General features: G+C 43.7%; 1 protein-coding gene across 2 annotated transcripts in view; it reads right to left on the bottom strand.

The window, feature by feature from the left end:
• Positions 1–21,570, bottom strand: part of KPNA7 (karyopherin subunit alpha 7) — a 29,287-nt gene extending 7,717 nt beyond the window's left edge. Inside the window, exons 1-6 of one of the 2 annotated variants that reach the window (XM_083153472.1) lie at positions 21,548–21,570; positions 14,377–14,462; positions 13,091–13,228; positions 11,421–11,506; positions 10,898–11,166; positions 6,673–6,755 (exon numbers count right to left, since the gene is read on the bottom strand). In XM_083153472.1, the coding sequence (XP_083009598.1) occupies positions 6,673–6,755; positions 10,898–11,166; positions 11,421–11,506; positions 13,091–13,228; positions 14,377–14,442 (642 nt within the window). In that variant the 5' untranslated portion in view covers positions 14,443–14,462; positions 21,548–21,570. Of the gene's footprint in view, positions 1–6,672; positions 6,756–10,897; positions 11,167–11,420; positions 11,507–13,090; positions 13,229–14,376; positions 14,463–21,219; positions 21,261–21,547 lie in introns of those variants that run through there. The other variant, XM_083153471.1, reaches the window with a different exon arrangement.
• Between the last annotated feature and the right edge of the window lie 42 nt (positions 21,571–21,612).

Genomic DNA, 21,612 nt, shown 5'->3' with positions numbered 1-21,612 from the left:
CTGTGCTAAACTCCCAGCTCCGCTAATCCGCCCCACCCACCCGCATGAAATGGATTCTGCTGCTACGGTAGCAGCCCTGGTACCGCTGAAGCCTCTGCTGGCATCAGCGGTCCCAGGGATGCATTGTGCATGTGAAGTCACTGCGCACCTCAAGGACTGAGTGGCGTCTGTTCACAGATGGGAGCGGAATGACAGAGCGGCGGCGGAGGAAAGGCTGAGTGGCTGAAAAATGCAGAAGGAAAGGAAAGCGGCAGTTGTGCTTAAAGTACAAGGTGATTGAGGGGCATGATGTAGCTAAAAGAAGGACTGAGGAGCTAAAATAAGCCCTACCCCAAAAATAAGCCCTTTGGTGTTTTTGGACTGAAAAAAAAAATAAAAAATAAGACAGTGTCTTATTATCGGGGAAACACTATCATCAAAATATTTAATATATTGACTATATTAACCATTTGGGTGAGGAGGAAGGGGAGGGAATATACCCTACAATTATAATTCTACAACTTTATGATAGACATATCAGAGATTATGTAGGTAATCATATAGAGAGTATAATATAGAGAGTATAAAGAATATGAGAGACTTTTATTATAAAGAAAATCCCTTCAAAGAAAATATTAGTAATTCTCATGTTTTTATTTGTATATATAAAAAATATATATTTTTTTTATATATACACAAATAAAAACATAATGAGAATTATTAATATTTTCTCCTGGCAGTGTAATCTCCTGATTGAGATGGAACGTACTGATTACCTTTGGTAGGAAATCTGGGTGTGTTCTCAACACCACCCGGTCGGCGAAGATTTTCAAATAAGGTTCCTCTATGTAAAGAGCTTGAAGCTCGCTTATTCTCCTAGCGGAGGTAATTGCGACAAGAAAAATGATTTTCCATGAAAGGAATTTTAGGGAAGTCTCTGCTAGAGGTTCAAATGGTTCTCTCATGAGAGAGTTCAGCACTAAGTTAAGATCCCACTGAGCAACCAGAGATCTCACTGGGTCTCATTCTCTTGACTGCATTGCAGAATTTTTTAGAGTTTCTTCTGCCAACCTTTTGTTAAGCAGGATGCTTAATGCCGAAATTTGCACCTTTAAAGTAGACAGGGCCAGACCTGACGAATAGCCTTTGAATAGAAACTGCAGTATCTCAGGAATAGAAGACTGATCAATTCTCTCCTCTGAGCCCCTCCAGCGAATAAACGCCAGCCACACTCGATAGTATGCCAATGATGACACCTCTTTCCTGGCCTGTAGCAGCAAATATGTAACTTGCTCTGAAAGACCTTTTAACAGCCTCCTCTCAATTTCCAGGCCTTGAGCGATAATATCTCTGGATTTGGATGGTTCACTGGCCCTTGAAAAAGGAGGTTTGGAATCGCTGGAAGAGTTAAAAGCTCCTGTATTGATAGTTTCAGAACCGTCGCAAACCAGGACCTTCTCGGACAGAAAGGAATTATCATTATGACTGTTACCTCTTCCTGTATTATTTTCTTTAACACTCTGTGGATCAGAGGAAAGGGTGGGAAGATGTAACCCAGTTGAAAGGTCCATCATATTGAAAAGGCGTCCACTGCTGACGTTTGAGGCAGATAATTCATTGAGAAGTATTTCTTCACCTTCTTGTTGATGTTTGTCGCCATCAAATCTACGTCTGGTTCCCCAAACAGTTCGACTATCTGCTGGAACGCACGTTTTCTTTCCCTGGCACGTGAACTGCTGTGAGAGATAGGACATTCTCCTCTGCCCACGCTAGTATATTTGACATCACCGACATCAATGCCTAGCTCCTTGTGCCGCCTTGGTGATTGATGTGTGATACCACCGTCATGTTGTCTGAGAAGACTCTTAGATGTTTGTGTGTCAGACCCATCATAGTTCTCCAAACTGCCTCTGCTTCTCTCCAGTTTGAAGATCTTCGACCTTCCACTTTTGTCCACAACCCCTGGATAGTTTGATCTTCCATGTGGGCTCCCCAACCTTGAGCACTCGCGTCTGTTGTAACTACAAGAAACCTGGGGAGATCTAAGGATACTGCTCTGTTCTCCATATCTTGGTCTATCCACCATAAAAGTGAATTCTTCACTGATACTTCTAGTCTGATAACTTTTGTCAGTGGACATTTCTTGATGAAGGGAAGAAACGCCCACTGAAATTTTCTTAGTCTCCAGTGGGCCCACGGCATGGTACCTATGGCGGACATCATCCCCAGAAGTTGAAGGCACACCCTTAACTGTACGGCTTCCATCTCCATAATATCTGCTGCTAGAGACTTGATTTTTTGGCATCTTTCTCCTGACAGACCGATTTCGAATTCCCTTGAGTCTATCGGGACACCTAGAAACTGTATAGCTTTTGTTGGGTTTAGCTGGCTCTTCTGAAAGTTTATTACCCAACCTAGATTCTGAAGCATGTCCATCACTATCTCTAGATCCCTTAGGAGTTTGTCTCTTGATGAAGCCGCTATCAGCAAATAGTCTAAATAAGGCCAAATACGGATCTTCTTAGAACAGAAATGATCGTGACTAGTACTTTTGTAAATACTCGAGGAGATGTGGCTAGCCCAAAGGGCAGACATGTAAATTGGAAATGTTCTTTTAGTACAAAGAATCTCAGATACTTTCTGTCCTGCATCTTGACTGGTACGTGATAATACGCGTCTTTTAGGTCCAATGAGACCATGAGATCTCTCTATTCCTGCCAGGATGGTCTTTAGAGTTTCCATCCTGAATTTCTTTACATTTATAAAACCGTTCAGCCTCTATCGAGAATGGTGCGATAGCTCCCCGTGCTCTTCCTTACTAAGAAAATGTTTGAATAGAATCCTTTCTTTTCTTGGCTGACTGGAACTGATTCTATTGCTTTGATTTCTTTCAGATGGACTATCAGTTTCTTTAGCTCTAACCTCTCCATAACCTGCTTGGGTCTTCTTGACTCCCAAAAGATATCTCTTGTTGGTCTCTTCAGAAATTCTATCTGGTATCCTTCTCTGATAATGTTCATCACCCATCTGTCTTGAATCAACTCTTCCCAGAGGCTGGCAAAATGGAGTAGACGGGCCCCGACCTCTAGGACACTGTGGCTGTCATTGACGGGAACCTCTTCTTGTGGACTGCCTCGACAAGGGAAATTAACCTCTCTGACCATAAGGTCTACCTGGTCTGTATGATTTCGCTTCTCTATATTGTTGTCTGGAGGAAGCCGGATATGGGAACTTATTTCTTTTATCTTGGGGTAATTTCAGCGATTTACCCCCGGTAAGTCTGTATCAGTGCATCCAACTTAGATCCAAACAAATGAGAACCTTCAAAGGGTAGAGCCACTAATCTATTCTTTGAGTTAGCATCTGCTGCCCAAGATCTTAGCCAAAGGGCCCTTCTAGCCGTAACCCCTGCAGCCATAGATCTAGCTGCAAAGGATACCACATCTAGTGAAGCCTCACAGATAAATTCCGTTGCCTTCTGCATAGTCTCTAGCTTTAATAAATATTGCTTGGAGATTCTTTCCTCAATATCGGAGTGCAATTCTGTTCCCCACAGTCTTAGGGCTCTAGAGACGGATGCTACTGACACTCCGGCTTTAAGTGATACTGCGGACGGACGAAAAATGAAGTTTCCTGAAAGCTTCCTCCATCCTCCTATCCATAGGATCTTTGAAGGACGCTCCATCTTCAAGTGGTAATGTGGTCTTAGGTGAGCTCCGCCACCGCCGCATCCACCTTGGGCAGAGAACACCAATTAAGAAAGGTATCATCCTTAATAGGATACATTCGGTCTATCCTAGACAATTTTCCCTGTCTTTTGTCTAAATTGGACCATTCTTTTGTAATAAGATCCTTCATCACCTTATGGATGGGAAAAGGTCTACCTTTTTTGGATCCATCTTCGAATAAAATGTTCTCATCTGCATCAGCAGTAACAGGTTCCTTAAAGTTCATACTTTTGTATATAGCTTTGAGAATACTCTCCACTTTCTCAAAACTGAAACTACTAACTTCCTCTTTAATTTCACCTGATTCTTCAGAGGAAACATTATCCGGATCTGGATTCTCCTCTGAGGAACCATCATCATTTAAGTCAGCCTGATCCCTTGATCTTTTATTTTGTGCTCCCATATATTCCTCTTTGGATACAAATGAATTCCTCATCCATTCCATTAAATCTAATAAGATCTTTGATTGTCCAGGAGTGGAGACTGGCTGAACATCACAGACATTGCATAATGATTTATTCTGGGGTCCAGAAAAGGCTGCATCAGACAAGACAGTTCTTATCTTATTTTTTTTTTTGCAATTTTCTTCTTTGGCGCTGGATTGGCAGGCTCACTATAAGATAAAAGCCTGTCACTAAACCCTATTTTTCTAATCAGAAACAAATAGTGGAGCTTACCTCACAGGGACACTATCTGTCCTAAGGGGGGGGGGGCGTATCCATAATGTAGTGAATAGCAATCAATCCTAAAAGGATATAGCATATTAAAAAACTAGAAGTCCAGACTTTGTAATCTTGCCATAGAAAAAACCCCAATATCAAAGAAGGTACCTTACTGACTCCAACTTCTAAGTGCAGCAGTCTTTCCTTCAGCGGCTACCTGCATGCTGCTGCTTGCACTCCCAAGGTTTAAATAGCTTGCACGCTGATTTTCCCCGCGGCGTCCAAACTGGAAGTGCGTCACGCGTGTGGAATTATGGGTTTTGTAGTTTACCCGACATAAGCCATATAACCTGATCCCGGAAGTCGCGCTGTAACGCGATGCATTCCGGGAACTGTAGTCCGTTCAGCGCGATCCGGAAGTCCCGGACACGCTGAACGCTGCTTACCGCTGGTGTGCTGAGACTCACCCATAACGGAGCTCCTTACTTCTTTCTCTCTCCTGGACAGGACTCATACATGACCACGCTTCCAAAAATGGGCAGAAAAACCTCTTGGTCCACACTCCCATGTCGCCTTATCCCCCAAAGTGCTCCCTGTATCCTAAGGTAAGCTCCCCGAAAAAAAAAAAAAAAAAACCTGCTCTGCCTATCTCTAACTAAGTAAGGAGACAGGAAAAAAAGACAAGGCGGATAGGGAGGAGCTGGGATTTATACTGGAAGGGGGAGGTCCTAGGAAAAAAACAGCCTGTCTAACTAGGAGGAAAGGGATGAAATCCCAAGGTCTTGGCTGCCATGGGGATCGTAGAAGAAAGATATATATTTATATTGAATCATCAGCACCATTTCCAGCACTTTACCAAGTATAGTAGCTCTTACTAACTGCTTTGGGCTCATCTACAATTGGATATAAGTAATTAAAAAAAAAAAACATTCCTCTCCGATATAGCAGTACACACCCACGCTTCTAGGTACCACATTCACTATCTTTATATATGGAACTAGATACGCCCTTTGGATGGAGCATGACGCCCCCCTCAATGGGGCGCTTTGCAAAATTCTACCATCAATTATAATCTCCCTGAAAACTAGTTTTATAAAGTAGGCAAGTTTGTCTTGATAGAAATCACCCTTACTAGAGCTAGATTATGCAGAGTTTTAGCATTCCAGGTCTGTAGCTTTTAGCATCCCTATATTATAGTATTATCAGGGTTGGAACCTTTGGCCCCCCAGCTGTTGAACTACACATGCCAGCATGCCCTGCTACAATTTTGCTATTTGACCACACTTATCGGTTGGAGGGCATGCTGGGATGTGTAGTTCAACAAAAGCCTGAGGGCCAAAGGTTCTCCATCCTTGGTTTAAATGGTTAACCACCAGTCATTCCATTAATTAGGTTCAAGTAACAGGGGCCCATACATGAGCAGGCCCAATCTATTACCTTAAATTCCCACTATTCCAGCAACGCCGACCAGATCAGTTATGATCGGTCAGGGTACTGGGAAATTAAGCACGTAGAAGAGTTATTTCACAATCTTTGCACATTCAGGGGACTGCCCCAATGTACCTTTACTAACAAATAGAAGTGAACCCTAGGCAGAGTTGCTAACCTATTTTAGAATCTCCATCTCCATAGAGATTGCTGACAAAAGTTACAAAGAGACCTCACAGAAGATCAGTTATATTTCCAAACTACTGAGTGTGTATTTAGAAATGTTCCCTTTACTGGGTGTAATATATAATTATGGGGAGGGGGCTTAGTATGCAGTGTATAATGTAATGTGCTATGATGCTGTATGGGGATGCGATTAGGAGCATACATACATACAGCATGTAAATAATTACTCTAGTGTGCTTTTATTACAACTTTCTTTCGTGCTGCTTTTAGTACTATCATTTTTACCTGCCATTGCAGGACACATACCGAGTGACAGTAGGTGGAGCTAGACACATTTGGGCAGATCATGACACACCCCTCAAAGGCTTCACGCGCCTCATTTTACAACCACCTGGAATATCCCTGAAACTAGTTTTCAAAAGTACACAAGTATGACCTACACACTGCTTGAAGGTACCCACAGCAGGGACAGTTTGAGGAGGGCAAGTGCCATGCCCCAGTAACCCTTTACGCACAGATGCAAGGAGAGAATGAGCAGTCAGCCAGTAACAGGTAAGAAGCAAACTGGAACCAAGGTCAACCTTAATTTACATGCAAAAAGATAAAATTCTTACCTGTACAGAATGCTAACCACACACAAAACAGTTACCACTGCAATAGAAGTGCCTATGCATGGATCAGTTACATACCGGAGTCTGTGGAGTCACCAAGGATAGTAATGGAGGGATCACGTTGCAATTGATCAGTGCATCTCTGTACATTGGACCGTCACCTGTAGAGACAAACCACCTTTGAAAAAGGGAAGCCACTAACAATATTTCCCTCACTTAATATCTTCCCATGCAGAGGCCACACTGCAAATGGATATGTTTGAGTTAAGGCATAAAATATAAAATGAACATTAGGTCAGTCACTGATAAAAGTAATGGGTAAGTAGTATTTATAATGGCATATGCTGCACTTTATTTTTCTAATAATCACCTGGAGCACAGCAGCGATGCAGACATCGCCACACCACATATACAGAGATCTGAGCATGCGGAGTAGAGTCTGAGGCCTCCAATACTTCTACTCAACTGCACTGCGCATCTCCCAGCAGAGAGGTGCTGCACACTGGCCTCTACCTCTTAAAAACACCCCTGGCTGTAAGTCATCATTGTTCTTCGCTACCCTTTATGCAATTGCAGCTACAATGTGAGACAAACATAGGTATCAGCCTAAACTTCACTAATTCCTTAGACATTTTTTCTTAAAAACAAAAACCCCAAATTACATAAAGTATGACCGACATGTAAGGAATGTGCCCATACACTAACTTTCTTAGATCACTTGCCTAAGGAGATACCTTCCTTATTCGATTAACTAAAGTAGTTTAGTTGTTTCCATTGGCTGATCTAGCTATTAAAATTACTATGGTATAAAGTGCAAACCTTACTGTATTAAAGCCAGCAGCCTAAAGTTCTTGAGTAGATGGAGACATTTAACAGACACTTGTAAACACAGGTAAGTTCTTCTCATACTGCTTTCATTTTTGTGAATGAGAGAATATAAATATATATATATTTTATTGGTTAATTACTGTTTTTTGTACCTTTCACATTGAACCAGTTGTGAAAAGGTACACTGTAATTAACCAGTAATATACCATGCAGTAGGCAGAGTGGGTTCAGGGGGTGACCCAGGTGTCGGTAAAGCAGCAGGGCCCACCCCACACAGCCAGCACCTAGTAACACCCCCTCCCTCTCCTGGTACCTGGCTGTGGATCTGGGTAGCGGGCGTGCACGGGTCACTAGGACCCGCTCATTACATATGAATGAGCGGCTCCCGATTATAAAATTCTCACTGCGCTGATAACCAGCTCAGTACTAACTGCTGCCCGAGTCCCATATACCGGTTCAGAGTCATGCACACTGCATCAAAAAATGTCTGAACCGTGTAGGACTTATCAGTTTGCAAGTACCGGTTACTTGTAACCGGTAAATGCAGACTGGCGCTTTCACATTGCAGCTCTAACCGGTTTAAAAGGCAAAAAAAGCAATATACCGGTTAAGAGCTGCAGTGTGAGGGGTATCAGTGGAGTTGGGCACCCCCTCTTTTAGGGAAAACACAAAAAAAAAAACACACCAATTAGTCTTTAACTATTAGTACCTCAGTCATTATGACTACTCATCTGAACTCAGGCATGCATAGAGCTTAAAAACCTGTGCAATTAAAGGGTCTACTCAAATCAGAGCATGTGAAACGCTTCAGTAGTTTAGGTCAATAGAAATGTGGGTACTTGTGTATTTGTAGGGCGTCCACTAAGCCATTTGCTTAGTGGGCTATTCTGTGTAGTGAAATCACATGGCATGTTTTCGTGCTGTGCGATCTCACTAGTTCATTTATTAACTACACCCTGGCCGCATCGTATGCAAAATCTCATGCGATCGCATGAGATTTAGCACACCTCCCCCAGTATACAAGTCTATGCATTGCAATGGGATTTAGCACACCCCCGCTATCCACGTCACCCCGAAGCGTGGCAGGCACAGCGAGCCCCCACGAGGTGACGGGGAATGGGTCCTCCTGACCTTTTCATACCCCCACTATCCACATCGGCGTGGAGTGTATTTTATAAAGGGTGGCGAGCCACCAAGCCCGAAGCGTGAACACGGAACACCTGTAAAGTAATTCAGGTCTGCTCGCCACACTTCGGGCTAGCGTGGATGTTTCAGGAACACATTCACACCTGCCATATCATACATCTGAGACAGTAATGACGACGTGTGTTAGATTTTTCTTAAGTAAAATCCAGTTAACAAATTACATAATCATCAATACCAAAGAAAATAGAAATTTTTCTGATTCTGCATCAGCCTTTGGGAGAAGATAAAGGGCATAAAGAATACGCTCAAAAGCATTTTCTGAGCCAACAGTTTCGCCAGATAAATTCCTAAAGGTAGGAGTACAGATTCTGGCGTGTGGTGCCTCTGATATTTGCTGCACCATTTACAGGATCCCCAAAGACGTTCAATGTTTTGTGTGTGAACCCCAGTCTCCGGATCTACGAAATTAAACCGGTGGTTCGCCCGAGCATGGTGGTACCCTGCCTGCTCCAGCTGCTCGGTGTTAGGCACGCCACCAATCTGAGTAGATTGTGGTCCCCAGATCAATGTATTGGTTGATGGCGGCCATCAGGGTACTGGCGCCACGTCTTTGTACAGGCGTCACAAAGCACTCACCGGTGTCTCTGGAAATGCCTCCGAATAGCCATTGTTGAGGCAGCATCCATCCCACATCACCTCTGTACAAAGAGGCTCTTGTAGACTTAAACGATTTTCCCTGGACTGCCAATCCAGTGTTGGGGCTGCAAAATTAAGTCCACGGTGCAGGCCTCACGCATCAGATTATTATACAGCACTGTGTTTTGACAACTTAAGTTGTTGCTCACAGAAAGATATACTTGTGAGCTCCTCCGCCCATGAATATGAAAATGTAAACGGCAACCAATGTTCCGCAGGGAGGCTCACCTTATGACACGTTTTAAGATGGCAGCGCCACATGCACTCCTTCATATTTAAATGCATTGGGTGTCCATTGATACAATTTTGTTTCAGTGGCAGCAAATGGTGCTGCTGGAAAATAAAAACACACCTCTGTCTGCGGCAAGTTGAACATTGTGACAGGTTCTGCAGCCATTACGTAGTCACTTCACCTCTGACAGACTATGCTGGCCGTGGGAACACTATGCCGAATCTGACCGGGACGCTGACTTTCTGGCCACAGGAACACTATGCTACTTCTGACTGACTACACTATCTACGCTGGCCGTGTGAACACTACGCTGATTCTGACAGCACCGCTACGCTAACTGTAACGGGCGCCGTACCAATACACAAGTACCAAGCGCACCATGCGATTTCACTACACCTGCATACATGTGCAAATTGGGCGCCCTGCAAATACATAACGAAAGGTGTTTACCCAGTTAATTAGATTTTTTGGTACTCTTTACCTAGCACGGCATCGCAGGTAAAAAAAATCGCGGGCATTGAATGCACTAAAAATCGGGTGCGACCAACGCGATGCCCGAGATTTCCCATATATTTTACTGTTCAATGCCTCAATTGACACGATTTTTCCATAGGAAACAATGTTAAATGGCCCACAGAGGCCAAATAGCCACCCTGAAGTGTGAAATGGCCCCCACAATCAACGTCAACCCGAAGCGTGGCGGTACGCGTCCTACGACCTTTTCATACCCCCCACTATCCACGTCGGTGTGGAGTTGAGAATAGAATAGTGTGGCGAGCGCAGCGAGCCCCGCGAGGGGACGCGGATACCTTCACAGATAAACGCGTCCCTTCGCGGGCTTTACAGGTATCCGCGTCCGCTCGCCATGCTTCGGGCTCGGTGGCTCGCTGCGCTCGCCACACTATTCTATTCTCAACTCCACGCCGACGTGGATAGTGGGGGTATGAAAAGGTCGTAGGACACGTACCGCCGCCCCTCGTGGGCACTCTGCGCTCGCCACGCTTCGGGTTCACGTTGATCGTGGGGTGGCGTTAACAATTGTGGGGGCCATTTCACACTTCAGGGTGGCTATTTGGCCTCTGTGGGCCATTTAAAATTGTTTCCTATGGAAAAATCGTGTCAATTGAGGCATTGAACAGTAAAATCGGGTCAATTGAGAAATTTAACATTGTTCCCTATGGGAAATCACGGGCATCGCACCCGATTTTTTAGTGCATTCAATGCCCGCGATGGGCGCCGTGCTAGGTAAAGAGTACCGATTTTTTCATGACAAAATGCTACACACTTCTATCCCCATTGTAAAAACACATGCACCAAGATTTTTGGGAAGTTCTAAAGGCACTACCCCAAAATACCAGATTTAGGAAAAAAAAAAAAAAAAACCACACACGAATGTCTTACCAGCAATGTTTCCAAGAGCCCACACTGCCTGCTCACTGATTTGCAGGTGTGGCGAGGTTACCAGTGATATAAAAGCAGGTATAGCACCTCCATCAACAACAGATTTAGTTTGTTCAGAAGTGCCAGATGCTATATTTGTCAGTGCCCAGGCCGCTTCAAACTGTAAAGTACTGTTATCATGGTAGCTCAAGAAATCAACCAGCTTTGGTATTAGCCCAGCCTCAATTATATCGTTTAGTGGAGGGTTACGCTCTCTAGACAACATTTTCCTGCAAAAGAAGGTATATGAAAAGTCATAAAGTCTCTTATGTTATACAACATCTCAATTCCGTAGAAACAAGGATTTACATTACAATTACAAACAGGTGAGCAACGCATATCCAAAAAGCCCGAGAACAAATGTGTGCACACTGAACCCTCAGAAAACAAAAAGGTTTTACCACATTAGTGAGAAGGAGAGGGGGGAGGAAGGCAGTTTAAGCTCTAGATACAGTACCATTCCCAAACTTCTAGACTAGGTCACCTTGCAGCCTGTGTGCACTTCAGCTCCAAGTCTGGATCTCCAGAATTAATTCCTTGCACCATTTCATCCAAGGAAAGTAATGGACCCTATGGAACATTATAAAAGTTAAAGAACATTACACATGGATGACCAGCGGTGGTAATGCCGGTCAGAACACCAACACTGACGCCCGATGGGAGAGAATCAGGACAGGGATCAAGTATACTCACCCTCCCCACAGATAAATATCCCAACTGCTAGTGCTTAGCCCCTGCACCCTTACCCTAAGGGCCTTATTCTAGTTCACTCTGACAAATTCCTTCTTAGATGGACAAAACCATGTGCACTGCAGGGGGGCAGCTGTAAAATGTGTAGAGAATTAGATGTGGGTGCGTTATTTTGTTTTTGTGCAGGGAAAATACTGACTGCTTTATTTTTACACAGCAATATAGATCTCACTTTGAAGTAAAACTCCACCCAAATCTAATTCTATCTGCACAAGTTGCATCTGCATCACCTGCAGTGCACATGGCTTTGTCCATCTAAGAAGGATTTTGTCACAAAGAGTGAAGTAAAATAAGGCCCTATGCACCCCGGGAGACAGGATTCTGGCGCTGCTATTGTTAAAACCAGCCTACCCCACCACCAGGATGTTCAAACCTGGTCTTTATTTATGTCCTGATAAATAAAGTAACTACTCCTGGGACAGATCTATGACACTATTGAAGCTAAAGCTGGAGAGCCCTTAATCTACCAACTCAATCTTAAAAATACAAATATAAGATAAGGTTATTTTGGTGATTGAATAGCTGAATAGCTTATGCATTTTAACACCAAAAATCTGTTTTTTTCATCTCTTGTTTTCTGTATGGTTATAGCTCATCACTAATACTGCCGTGACAACCAGGCTTCTAGTACAGCTGGTTTGTGTGCCGCTTCGTAGCCTAATTTTTAAGTCATAGAGTAAAATGTTTTAACTACAATTTCCAAAAGCCTGCAGAACCAACCTGACATTCCAAGAAATGGTGGATCCTTAACAAGAGTTTTTAAAGGTCAAAAAGCTTTCCATCAATTCTAGTACCACCAATTTGGCCAACGAGGGTGTGGTGTGCAAATATAAGAAAGACAGAGGGACCAGGAGTCAGGATCATCTTTCACCCACACCACTATGGTTTCTGGCTGTGGGGCTAGGACAAAAATGCAGACAAATCACCAAATGAATATCATTTACACCTTGGTGACCAGTACCTGCATTTGGGGTCATGGAGCAGGAGCTGTGTGCGCCAAATCGAGAGTTGGGGCTGCCTCCAGGAGACGTGATTTGAAGGGGCCCCTTCAAACATTTAGCTTACTGTAAATAGTAATTACCCTTATACAAGGAAAAGGTGTTTGTACTGTAATACATACAGTGCATCCATGTACAGTAATAGAGGCAAGCGATTCATTACTTCGTTCTTACCAGTTTGAAAAGTCTACTTTCTCTTGTCTCAATCCTATAACCAAAGTTAGTCACATATGCTTTTATTTTGGACCCTTGTCTTTATAATATTAATGGTGAGCAGTCATGCAGATGGAAAGCAAGATACTCAATCCCAATGCATGGTCACATATTTCAGATCCACGTGACTATATTTACATACAGCGGTTTGCCTGTATATTAAAATTAAAAAAAAAAAAAAAAAAAATCTAACCGCTTGGTGATTTTTCTGTTCAGGAGAGAGCGCCAGATCTTCAGAAAAAGATGACACATTCCTCCTCTTCAGGATCTGCTCATCTTTCTTGGCCTTCCTGATCTCAACATTGACTTCTACTCTTCGTCGTCTTAGCTCCTACAAAGCAGATAAAGTTTAAGGGACGGACAGTTACACTTTTCCTTTGTAAGGAGTTCTAGATGGAAAAACACTTTCTGTTGCCCATTTTATCTTCACATATCCATCTCCAAAACCATGAATATCAACCCACGTTCAAGAGAGCATAAGAGAAAATCCACCATCAACATCAGACAGAAAGGAACATCTTTCATTTATTACACACGTCTGTTCAAACACAAGTGTGTACGAAGTGAAAAAGCTTTATTATATTGTATTCTATAGCCTTGTGATATCTTCTCAGAATAATTTGTCACTAGCATATCTATTGAAGCTGGTGTGGTATATAGCTCACAGACAATGTCTATGTAGACCAAATATCGACAAGTCAGCCAGTGAATTATTAGTATAGCGCTTTACTAGCCATTCTTTGGGCCAAGCGATTACCATTCATGTGTCTGCATGTGACCTGAAGAGTGTGCCTAGCAAGGTAAAGTTTTTTTTTTTTTTTTTTTTTTTAACAAAAAGGCATGACACTTCAAGGTTGATTGATCTTGCAAGCGAGTAGATGACTAGTGAAGTCACCCATAGCAACCCCTTTAGGAAAGCATTAAATAGTCTTAAAAATGATAGTTGTAGCAAAGTTGCCCGTGGCAACCAATCTAAATCAACCCTATTGTTATGCTGCTTCTGCCATATAGCCCCACCCCCCTCCAATATGTAATTTGACAAAGAGCATTGACTTAATTTAAATGTTAATTTTGCAGAACCCCCATAATTCATTTAAATAGGGTCACTCTTACGATCCAGAAGTCTAGGTACTTCAGATGATCTGTGATAAGTAGCATAACAAGTCAAGACACCAGAAATGCCTTTGCTAATATGGGGGCATGAGAAAGGAACATTTGCACTCAAACACTGGGGGGGGGGGGGGGGGGGGGGGGACACACACCTATATGGCAGAAGCAGTGTAACTGTAGCGTTGATGTAGCAAAGTTAGGACAACGGTCATTCAGACAAATTGGTTAAATCCATTTGATAGATTTGTCTGATCATCTCCCCCCTCCTCCCATTTCCAATGTTTGAGAGCAAATAGTTCATTGGCATTTTAAGGAGTGTATAAAATGAAAGATTGATGTACTAGGGATAGGACATTCGAGTGTACTTACTGCTGTATCTTTACCCTTGTTTTTAAACTTTCTCATACGATCATCAGTTTCATTTGTGGTTGGCATCTTTTCTTTGTTATACACGCCTGTGAGACAAGGTAGTGGGAAAAGCAAAAACTTGTTTCAAATATGCTGTAAGTCAAGTTTTGATTAGGCTCTCAAATGTAGTAACGAACGGTTTTAGGAGGGGGGGGGGTACCCACATACACCCCATACCCTCCAACTGTACCGATTTTTTGTATCCTGCTCCTCCGACTGGGAGCTGTAGCTTCCAATTCCTTCAACGATGGCTGCTTTTCCGGCAGCGTGAGCAGAGTGGGGGAGTGGTTAGCCAAGACTACATCTCCCAAGGTGCTCTGCAGTGGGGCTCAGCGGGCCCGCCTCCCCCTGCGCTCACACATTGGGCTAAGGTGCTGGGAACTACAGGTGCCGCCTCAGCAGTGAGGGAATTGTGTTTTGAAAACCTCCTGTACACATACCTCCCAACATGACCCTCTCCAGGAGGGACACAATGCTCTGTTTCTGGACTTCCCTCTTAATGTATAAGTTTCACCTGTATTGATCAGGTTAAGCGATAAGAAGGGTGATTTGACACAGGTGATGACAATCATAAAGAGGAAAGTCCAGGAATAGAGCATTGTGTCCCTCCTGGAGGGGGCCATGTTGGGAGGTATGTGTATATTCCAATGGTTTTGTACAAGTGTTAAAAAGCATTTACTTTCCTACTAAAAAATACGGTAGGTGAAAACCATCAGCAGTACGGAAGCATTGCTAGATTTGGGCAATACACGGCAAATAGACATTTTTACCTGATTTTATGCCTATTTTCTTTGTCCTAATGCCAGGTACCTGTAAGCATTAAAATGCAAAAAAACAGAGCAAACTGACCTATGGCACAATTCCCCTCTCTGCATTGACATTATGTTGTGCTGCCCTGTTTAATTTATTTCAATTAAGTTGCTGTACTTGAGTGAAATCAAAGCATACAAAAATGTAAAAAGCCATTAGAGTCGCACCTACTTTGATGCATTTGTCATGGGATGTGACCACTCCCACTTTAACGGTGGCCACACCTACCTTACAAATTTAACAACATTTAAAGTTAACAACATTTAAAGTTGTATAACAAAGTTAGCAACGCTGGTATTTTTAGCTGAAATTTTGCTCATCTCTCAGATGTTAACACTCAAAGGGTTAATGTAGGTGTAAACACATACAAAATCAGTCAGAGGAAGGAAAGAAAACTATGGAAGGTATCCAGTTACTCTAGGTATTTTTCCACAAAGAATCATCCATAACATCATTAAAGTCCCCTACACATAACTGGGAAGGAGGGAAAAATCTTGCATGAAAACAGGCCTTATTGATTACAGTAGGCTGAAAAAGGAGGATTATAGATGGCTAATAACAAAGGGGGAGTCATGTAGAGTACCCGCTAAAAATACATAACAGCCCCTTGGGTCTATCTGGACTTTCTGGCAACTAAAGCCCGTGTTCTTATGGAATAAAAAAAAAAAAAACTGATACACTCCTAGAGTTAGGATGAAAAACTGAGTGAAAGGACCAGCCCACCCAGGGTTTTCAAAGCGAGTACACAACTACCTACAAGGTGAGTCTCAAAAAGGCATGCAATACCCGGGGAACGGGTCCCAATTTGGTTCATTAGGAGTGAGCGTTTGACCCCGTCATTGAGACCTCTAACATGCCACGCTATAACATTCACCATAACATAAGGTGGAGAGGAAAGAGCAGGAGTAAACAGCCATTTAACAATTTCTCCTCATCACCGCAAAAAATTAAAAAAAAAAATAAACCCCACCAAATATAACACAATAAAAACAAACATAGCACTGAAAATGAACCCCAACCCACCGAAACAGATATACTTGTACCCAAACAGTAAAACAAGTCTGACCCCTCTAAGGAGTCGTTCTAAGAGAAATTAACAAAACCCCCAAGGGGCAACTATTACTATGACCTAAAGAACATGGTAGTCCTGAACGGAATATATCTGGTCATGGGGGAGTATACCCCATATACAGCATTCCTAAAGGAGTAATATGGAACAGGTATTTATCCTACAAGAACTGGACATAACCTCAAAGATTAAACTCCGATGCAGCTCAAGGAGGAAGTTCCCTGGGAGCCGGCTGTGTGTCTATCCACGTCAAAGCTGCCTGCAGTGAATCAAAGAAATGGGTCCGGTTGCCAGCGACCACATGCAAGTGTGCAGGATAAAGCATAGAATACTTCAGTTGTAGGGAGCGCAACCGCTGTTTAACATTGGTGAATTGTGACCGGGATTTCTGGACCGCCACCGAAAAGCTGCCACTCTTTGGCCTTCATTCTCAAGAGGGCCTTTTATTCTAGCAAGTCTGAGAACTGCATTCCGGTCCTTGTAATGGAGAAATTTTGCAATAAACATATGTGGCTGTGCACCAGGGGGCAACGGGCGCGTAGGCACCCTCTGCACCCGTTCAACTGCAAATTGGGGAGTGAAGGCGTCTTTTCCAAACAGGGACACCAGCCAAGATTCAAGGAAGGATTCTGGTTCCGCACCCTCCGCAAGGCCCACAAAGTGAAAGTTATTCGTATGGAGTATTCCCTCCATATTGGTCAATTTCTGCTGGTATGTTGACATTTGAGACTCCAGCGAAGAAATACGAATAGGGGCACATGTATCTCCTAATGTAGAAATACGATTCTCAGCTTCACCAACCTCGGTCCCTCAATTTCTGCATGTCCTGACGGACAAAGGATATATCAATCTTCACCTCCGCCACCTTATCGGTCAGCCGCTTTTCCGAATCAGTAATAGCTTGCAGCAATTGTGCTAAGGTCACTTCAGGAGATTCCGCCATTTCGGGTACAGGAGGGGAGGCACCAGAGGGTGCCGGCACGCTAGGTGAAGGGGGCGAAGAGTAGGCGGGGGGGGGGGGGGGGTCTTTGTGCATGGTCTAACTTCGCCGCAGCAGAGGAGCAGTTTTTTCGGCCCATAGAGTAACAGGACGTAACCCAGGAAGGGAAGTTATGTCTCCGGGTAGTATATTAGAAGCTATATATAGCAGCAGCGTAGGAGTAAGTGTTTGTGTTTAGGCTTACACAGGGGGTGACAGAGAAAGGGACTGCCTTACAAGTAAAGGCACAGCAGAAGGGGGCCTGGAGAAGAGTCAGTGTCAGAGGCCCGCTATATTACAAAAAGGCACCGCATGTGCCCTCCACAGTACAGCGCCACAGCAGCACCTCAGTATTGCAGCGATTTACTGCAGTATAACAAAAAATTGGAGGCAAGCAACTCCAGGGGCCAGGGCAGGGCACCTCACCTGCACCACTGATCCTGTAGCTCCCCACAGAAGGGCCACACACTCCCGGGTAGCCCAGACAGGGAACAGGCAGCTCAGTGCAGCATGGACGCCTCTCCTAAGATGGCGAGGGCACCCACGAGGTAGCGGGGATTCGGGCCCTCCAAATACCGGCAGCTGGAAAGAAGGGCTTCCAGGCTGCGCAGCAAGCAGCCGCCGTGACCACCCGCTCCACGACAGCAGTCCTCACAGGGGGCTTGACGGGAAGGCATCCGACAGCTAGGAGGAACCCGCCGGAGTAGTGTCCTCAAAGCGCACCCCGGCAGCGCAAACACAGAGCGCCGTCCGGGAGGCAGCAGGGCACAGCTGGTCTCCCAGTCACTCCGTCCACAGCAGCGCAAGGCAGTTCAGCGCCGGGTCATCCACCTCCATCGCCTTTTTCAAGATGGCGCTGGATAGCACACCACAAAGGGGAAAACACGTCCAGGGCAGCCCGGACGGTTCAGACACTCCGGATCAGCTTCAGCAGGGACAGGGGTGTAATGGCTACCTATGACCCCAAAAAAGAGAGTATAGCAGGATTATCAGGTCAGGCGCTCAGCAGGGACACGTCCTACTCCATATGTTGCTAGGCCACACACACACCCCCCCCCCCACAACCATTCTTACATCTCCATTTGCACAGCAGATATCACAAGGAATGTGTCAACAGCAATGTTTTCAGAGACTATATGTATTAGCGTTCCTTATTGCACTGTTCATCTTTCAAAACCTATGCAGTTCACTTTTACTAACTGGGGTTTAACTGTCTACTTGGTGCCTAGAGCACACTCTGACCTGTATCGTCACACAGATACAAACAATAGTCTACTAAAGGCATGTCCAAACTATGGCCCTCTAACTGTTGTGGAACTACACTTCCCAGCATGCCTTGCCACAGTTTTGGCATTCCCTAATAGCAGAAAGGATCCGGGACCCTTAAGAAACCCCCCCCCCCCCCCCCCCACACACCACTGTTCAAATCTAGTGCTGCATCTTTAATAAAATCTCCTAAATTGTTTACTCCAACTAGGATATCACTAAGGACAGGGATGATGCAGTCACGAATGCTGGGTATGCTACACACTGCTTTTACTTAACGCTATGTTCAACAATAATATCAGTGCGTTCTGTCAATATCATGAACAATGTGTGGGGCCGCGGGTCATTAACAAACCCTCCCCCCGTAGTCTGTACATGCAGCTCAATATGAGAGACTGCATGTACGGAGTGGGGGGTGGGTGAACTCTGACCGATAGTGGTTAGTGTTTATGCCCCATATGGCTTTCCTGCAGCAGTGACAATATATTTAATTATCAAGAAGAAATTGCTCAAGTGTGTACCCAGCATATATGACTCCTATATGGAAACAGCAGCCCCTAATGTCGACTCAGCAACACCCTCTTAAGCTGGCTATACAAACAATTTGGGCCCTTTTCATTTGATCGATGCATCTAGCTGAAAAATTGGGCGGAGTCAAATATGTGCCCAGCTTCTGACTTTATGTGCTGCCACAAAAAAATTTCTGATCCGGTGGCTGCCATTAGCAGTGCATATGATATATGCAAAAAGTTGGGCGTCTGCCACGCAAAAGCCTAGCGGCTCCCTCACCTGGTATCGCATGTGAGGGAAGCATGTGATACCTCACACAGATGTACAAGGGTCTTCAGTTCCCCTACAGAAGAGAACAATCTGCTAATGATCTTTGTGCGTGAGCTCAGGCTGAGAATGTTTTATTAGTAATAGAAACAGAATTTGACAGCAGATAAACACTAAGACACAACAGTTTGATCTCATAGTAAAAACAGATTTTAAAAGTAGTGATTTATACAAGGTTACATCGCATTGGCACCACATCTATCATGTAGATTGTGCCGAGAAAAATAAAATCACAGTAAATAGTTGCAAATAAACACAACATTGCAAGAGAAATTGTATCAATATCTGCTAAGCTTCCCAAAACATATACAGTAAGTTTATATTCTAGAAATACCTTAAAGCGAGCATTTAAGCACATATATATCTAACCACGACATACCCCCTCAAAAATGTACCAGAAACTATTTTTCAAAAGTAGGCAAGTATGCTAACTCGATACACATGAAATGGTTGGGGTGGACTACATACAGAGAAGATAAGGGCCATACAACAAAGAATAGCACTTCTGTAGATATCAATTTCTTAAACTCCCCATGCTGAGTGATTGATGCGCTGTGGGGCTGAAGAGGAACCTGTTTGTATTTGTCTTTCTTTAGATTGTGTGGCAATGTAGCATATACATAATGGTTGGGGTGGACTACATACAGAGAAGATAAGGGCCATACAACAAAGAATAGCACTTCTGTAGATATCAATTTCTTAAACTCCCCATGCTGAGTGATTGATGCGCTGTGGGGCTGAAGAGGAACCCGTTTGTATTTGTCTTTCTTTAGATTGTGTGGCAATGTAGCATATACATGGTATTTCTCCTCCTATTCTCTCGCCTTATTACTATATTTAGAGTAAAAGGTCTCTACACTTCTTAAGTAAACCCCTGGGGGGTGGGGGGGTGTAATATGTTTATCGTATCCCCCCCCTCCCCCCCAATTCAATAAACATATTGAAAAAAAAAAAAAAAAAAAGCCAAGTATGACAACCATTGGGATTGTACAGGAGGAGATTCATAGACACCACTGCAGTACAGGACTCTAAATAGAAGGTTAATCAGCAGGTCAATTCCATAACATACGGGTTGGATGCAATTCCGTAACATCACAGCTGTATGCTGGTTTGTTTGTCTGAAACGTTGCAGATATAACAAGCTGAAGTTAACCACCATCCGCTTTCATTACCCAGTTTCTTATACAACAGAGTAAAATCCATTGCAATCTTAATTGGAAGTCATGATGAAACCGACTGGGTAATTAGAGAAAGTGAGGTAGGAGGGCCCTGCTCACAAGCTAGAAAGAAAATAAAGCCTTTATGGAAATAGTCTATATACTAGGAGAGAAAAACAAAAAAAAAACACTAAAGAGCGCCTGACATTTGACACATACCCTTCATTGTTCCAATCCTGTGGACCGAGACCTGGGGTGCCACAAGACACTTGCCTCAAGTTTGTGATCAAGGTATTATGCAAAAACTAGTGTTGGTGGCTGCCAATCAGAATCACAACTACTGTATGTCCACCAACACATAACTGAATTTAAGTGTGACACAAGCACAATTTACTTAATTTAAATGGATCAATAAGAGAGTTTCGGCCTAGCAGCACCTTTAAAAAAAAACAACAACAAAAAACACGTTATTCTTACGCTCATAGTCAGTAAGAGATGAAAGAAGGATGGTGTGTCACTTTATTTCCCTCCATACTTTGATAAATACCCCCTTAATCCCATAAGTAGAATACAAAAATAAAAAATAAAGTGTGATGAGCCCAACCACATGGACCCAGAACATGGCCAGTCCCAGTAACCTACACTGTATCTGTACTAGTGCTCAGTATCCACAGCGCTGCCCTTACCTGACCAGCAGCAGCAGAACACAGCCCGCACCAGCCCCGCCTTTATACACACGTGGAAGGGGCGTGCTCATTGCCTACTAATCAGCAATACCTGGACTGATCTCACCTTGCTACGCTAATTGGGAATGAACTCCCGCCATTTATATCAGCACCAACAAATACGGGGTGGCCATGTCAGGAGAACACGCCATTGCTCTGAATTCCATAATAATCCCTACTGAAAATAATGAACTGAAAACATATATGGAAATATTTCAGCATAACCGGCAAAGTCTTTGCACAAGGCACACAATGCTGCAGATTGTAGCCTGGGAACTACTGCTGCTACCTGAATGATAGGGAGTAGCGCTATAGCAAAGCACGTTCAGGTGAATTAATAATATTATATATTAG

Source organism: Crinia signifera, chromosome 7 (assembly GCF_055691185.1).
Source record: "Crinia signifera chromosome 7, ASM5569118v1, whole genome shotgun sequence".
Taxonomy (NCBI): Eukaryota; Metazoa; Chordata; class Amphibia; order Anura; family Myobatrachidae; genus Crinia; species Crinia signifera.
Note: the sequence above shows the minus strand (reverse complement) of the source record. Positions and strands in the feature narration are given on the sequence as shown.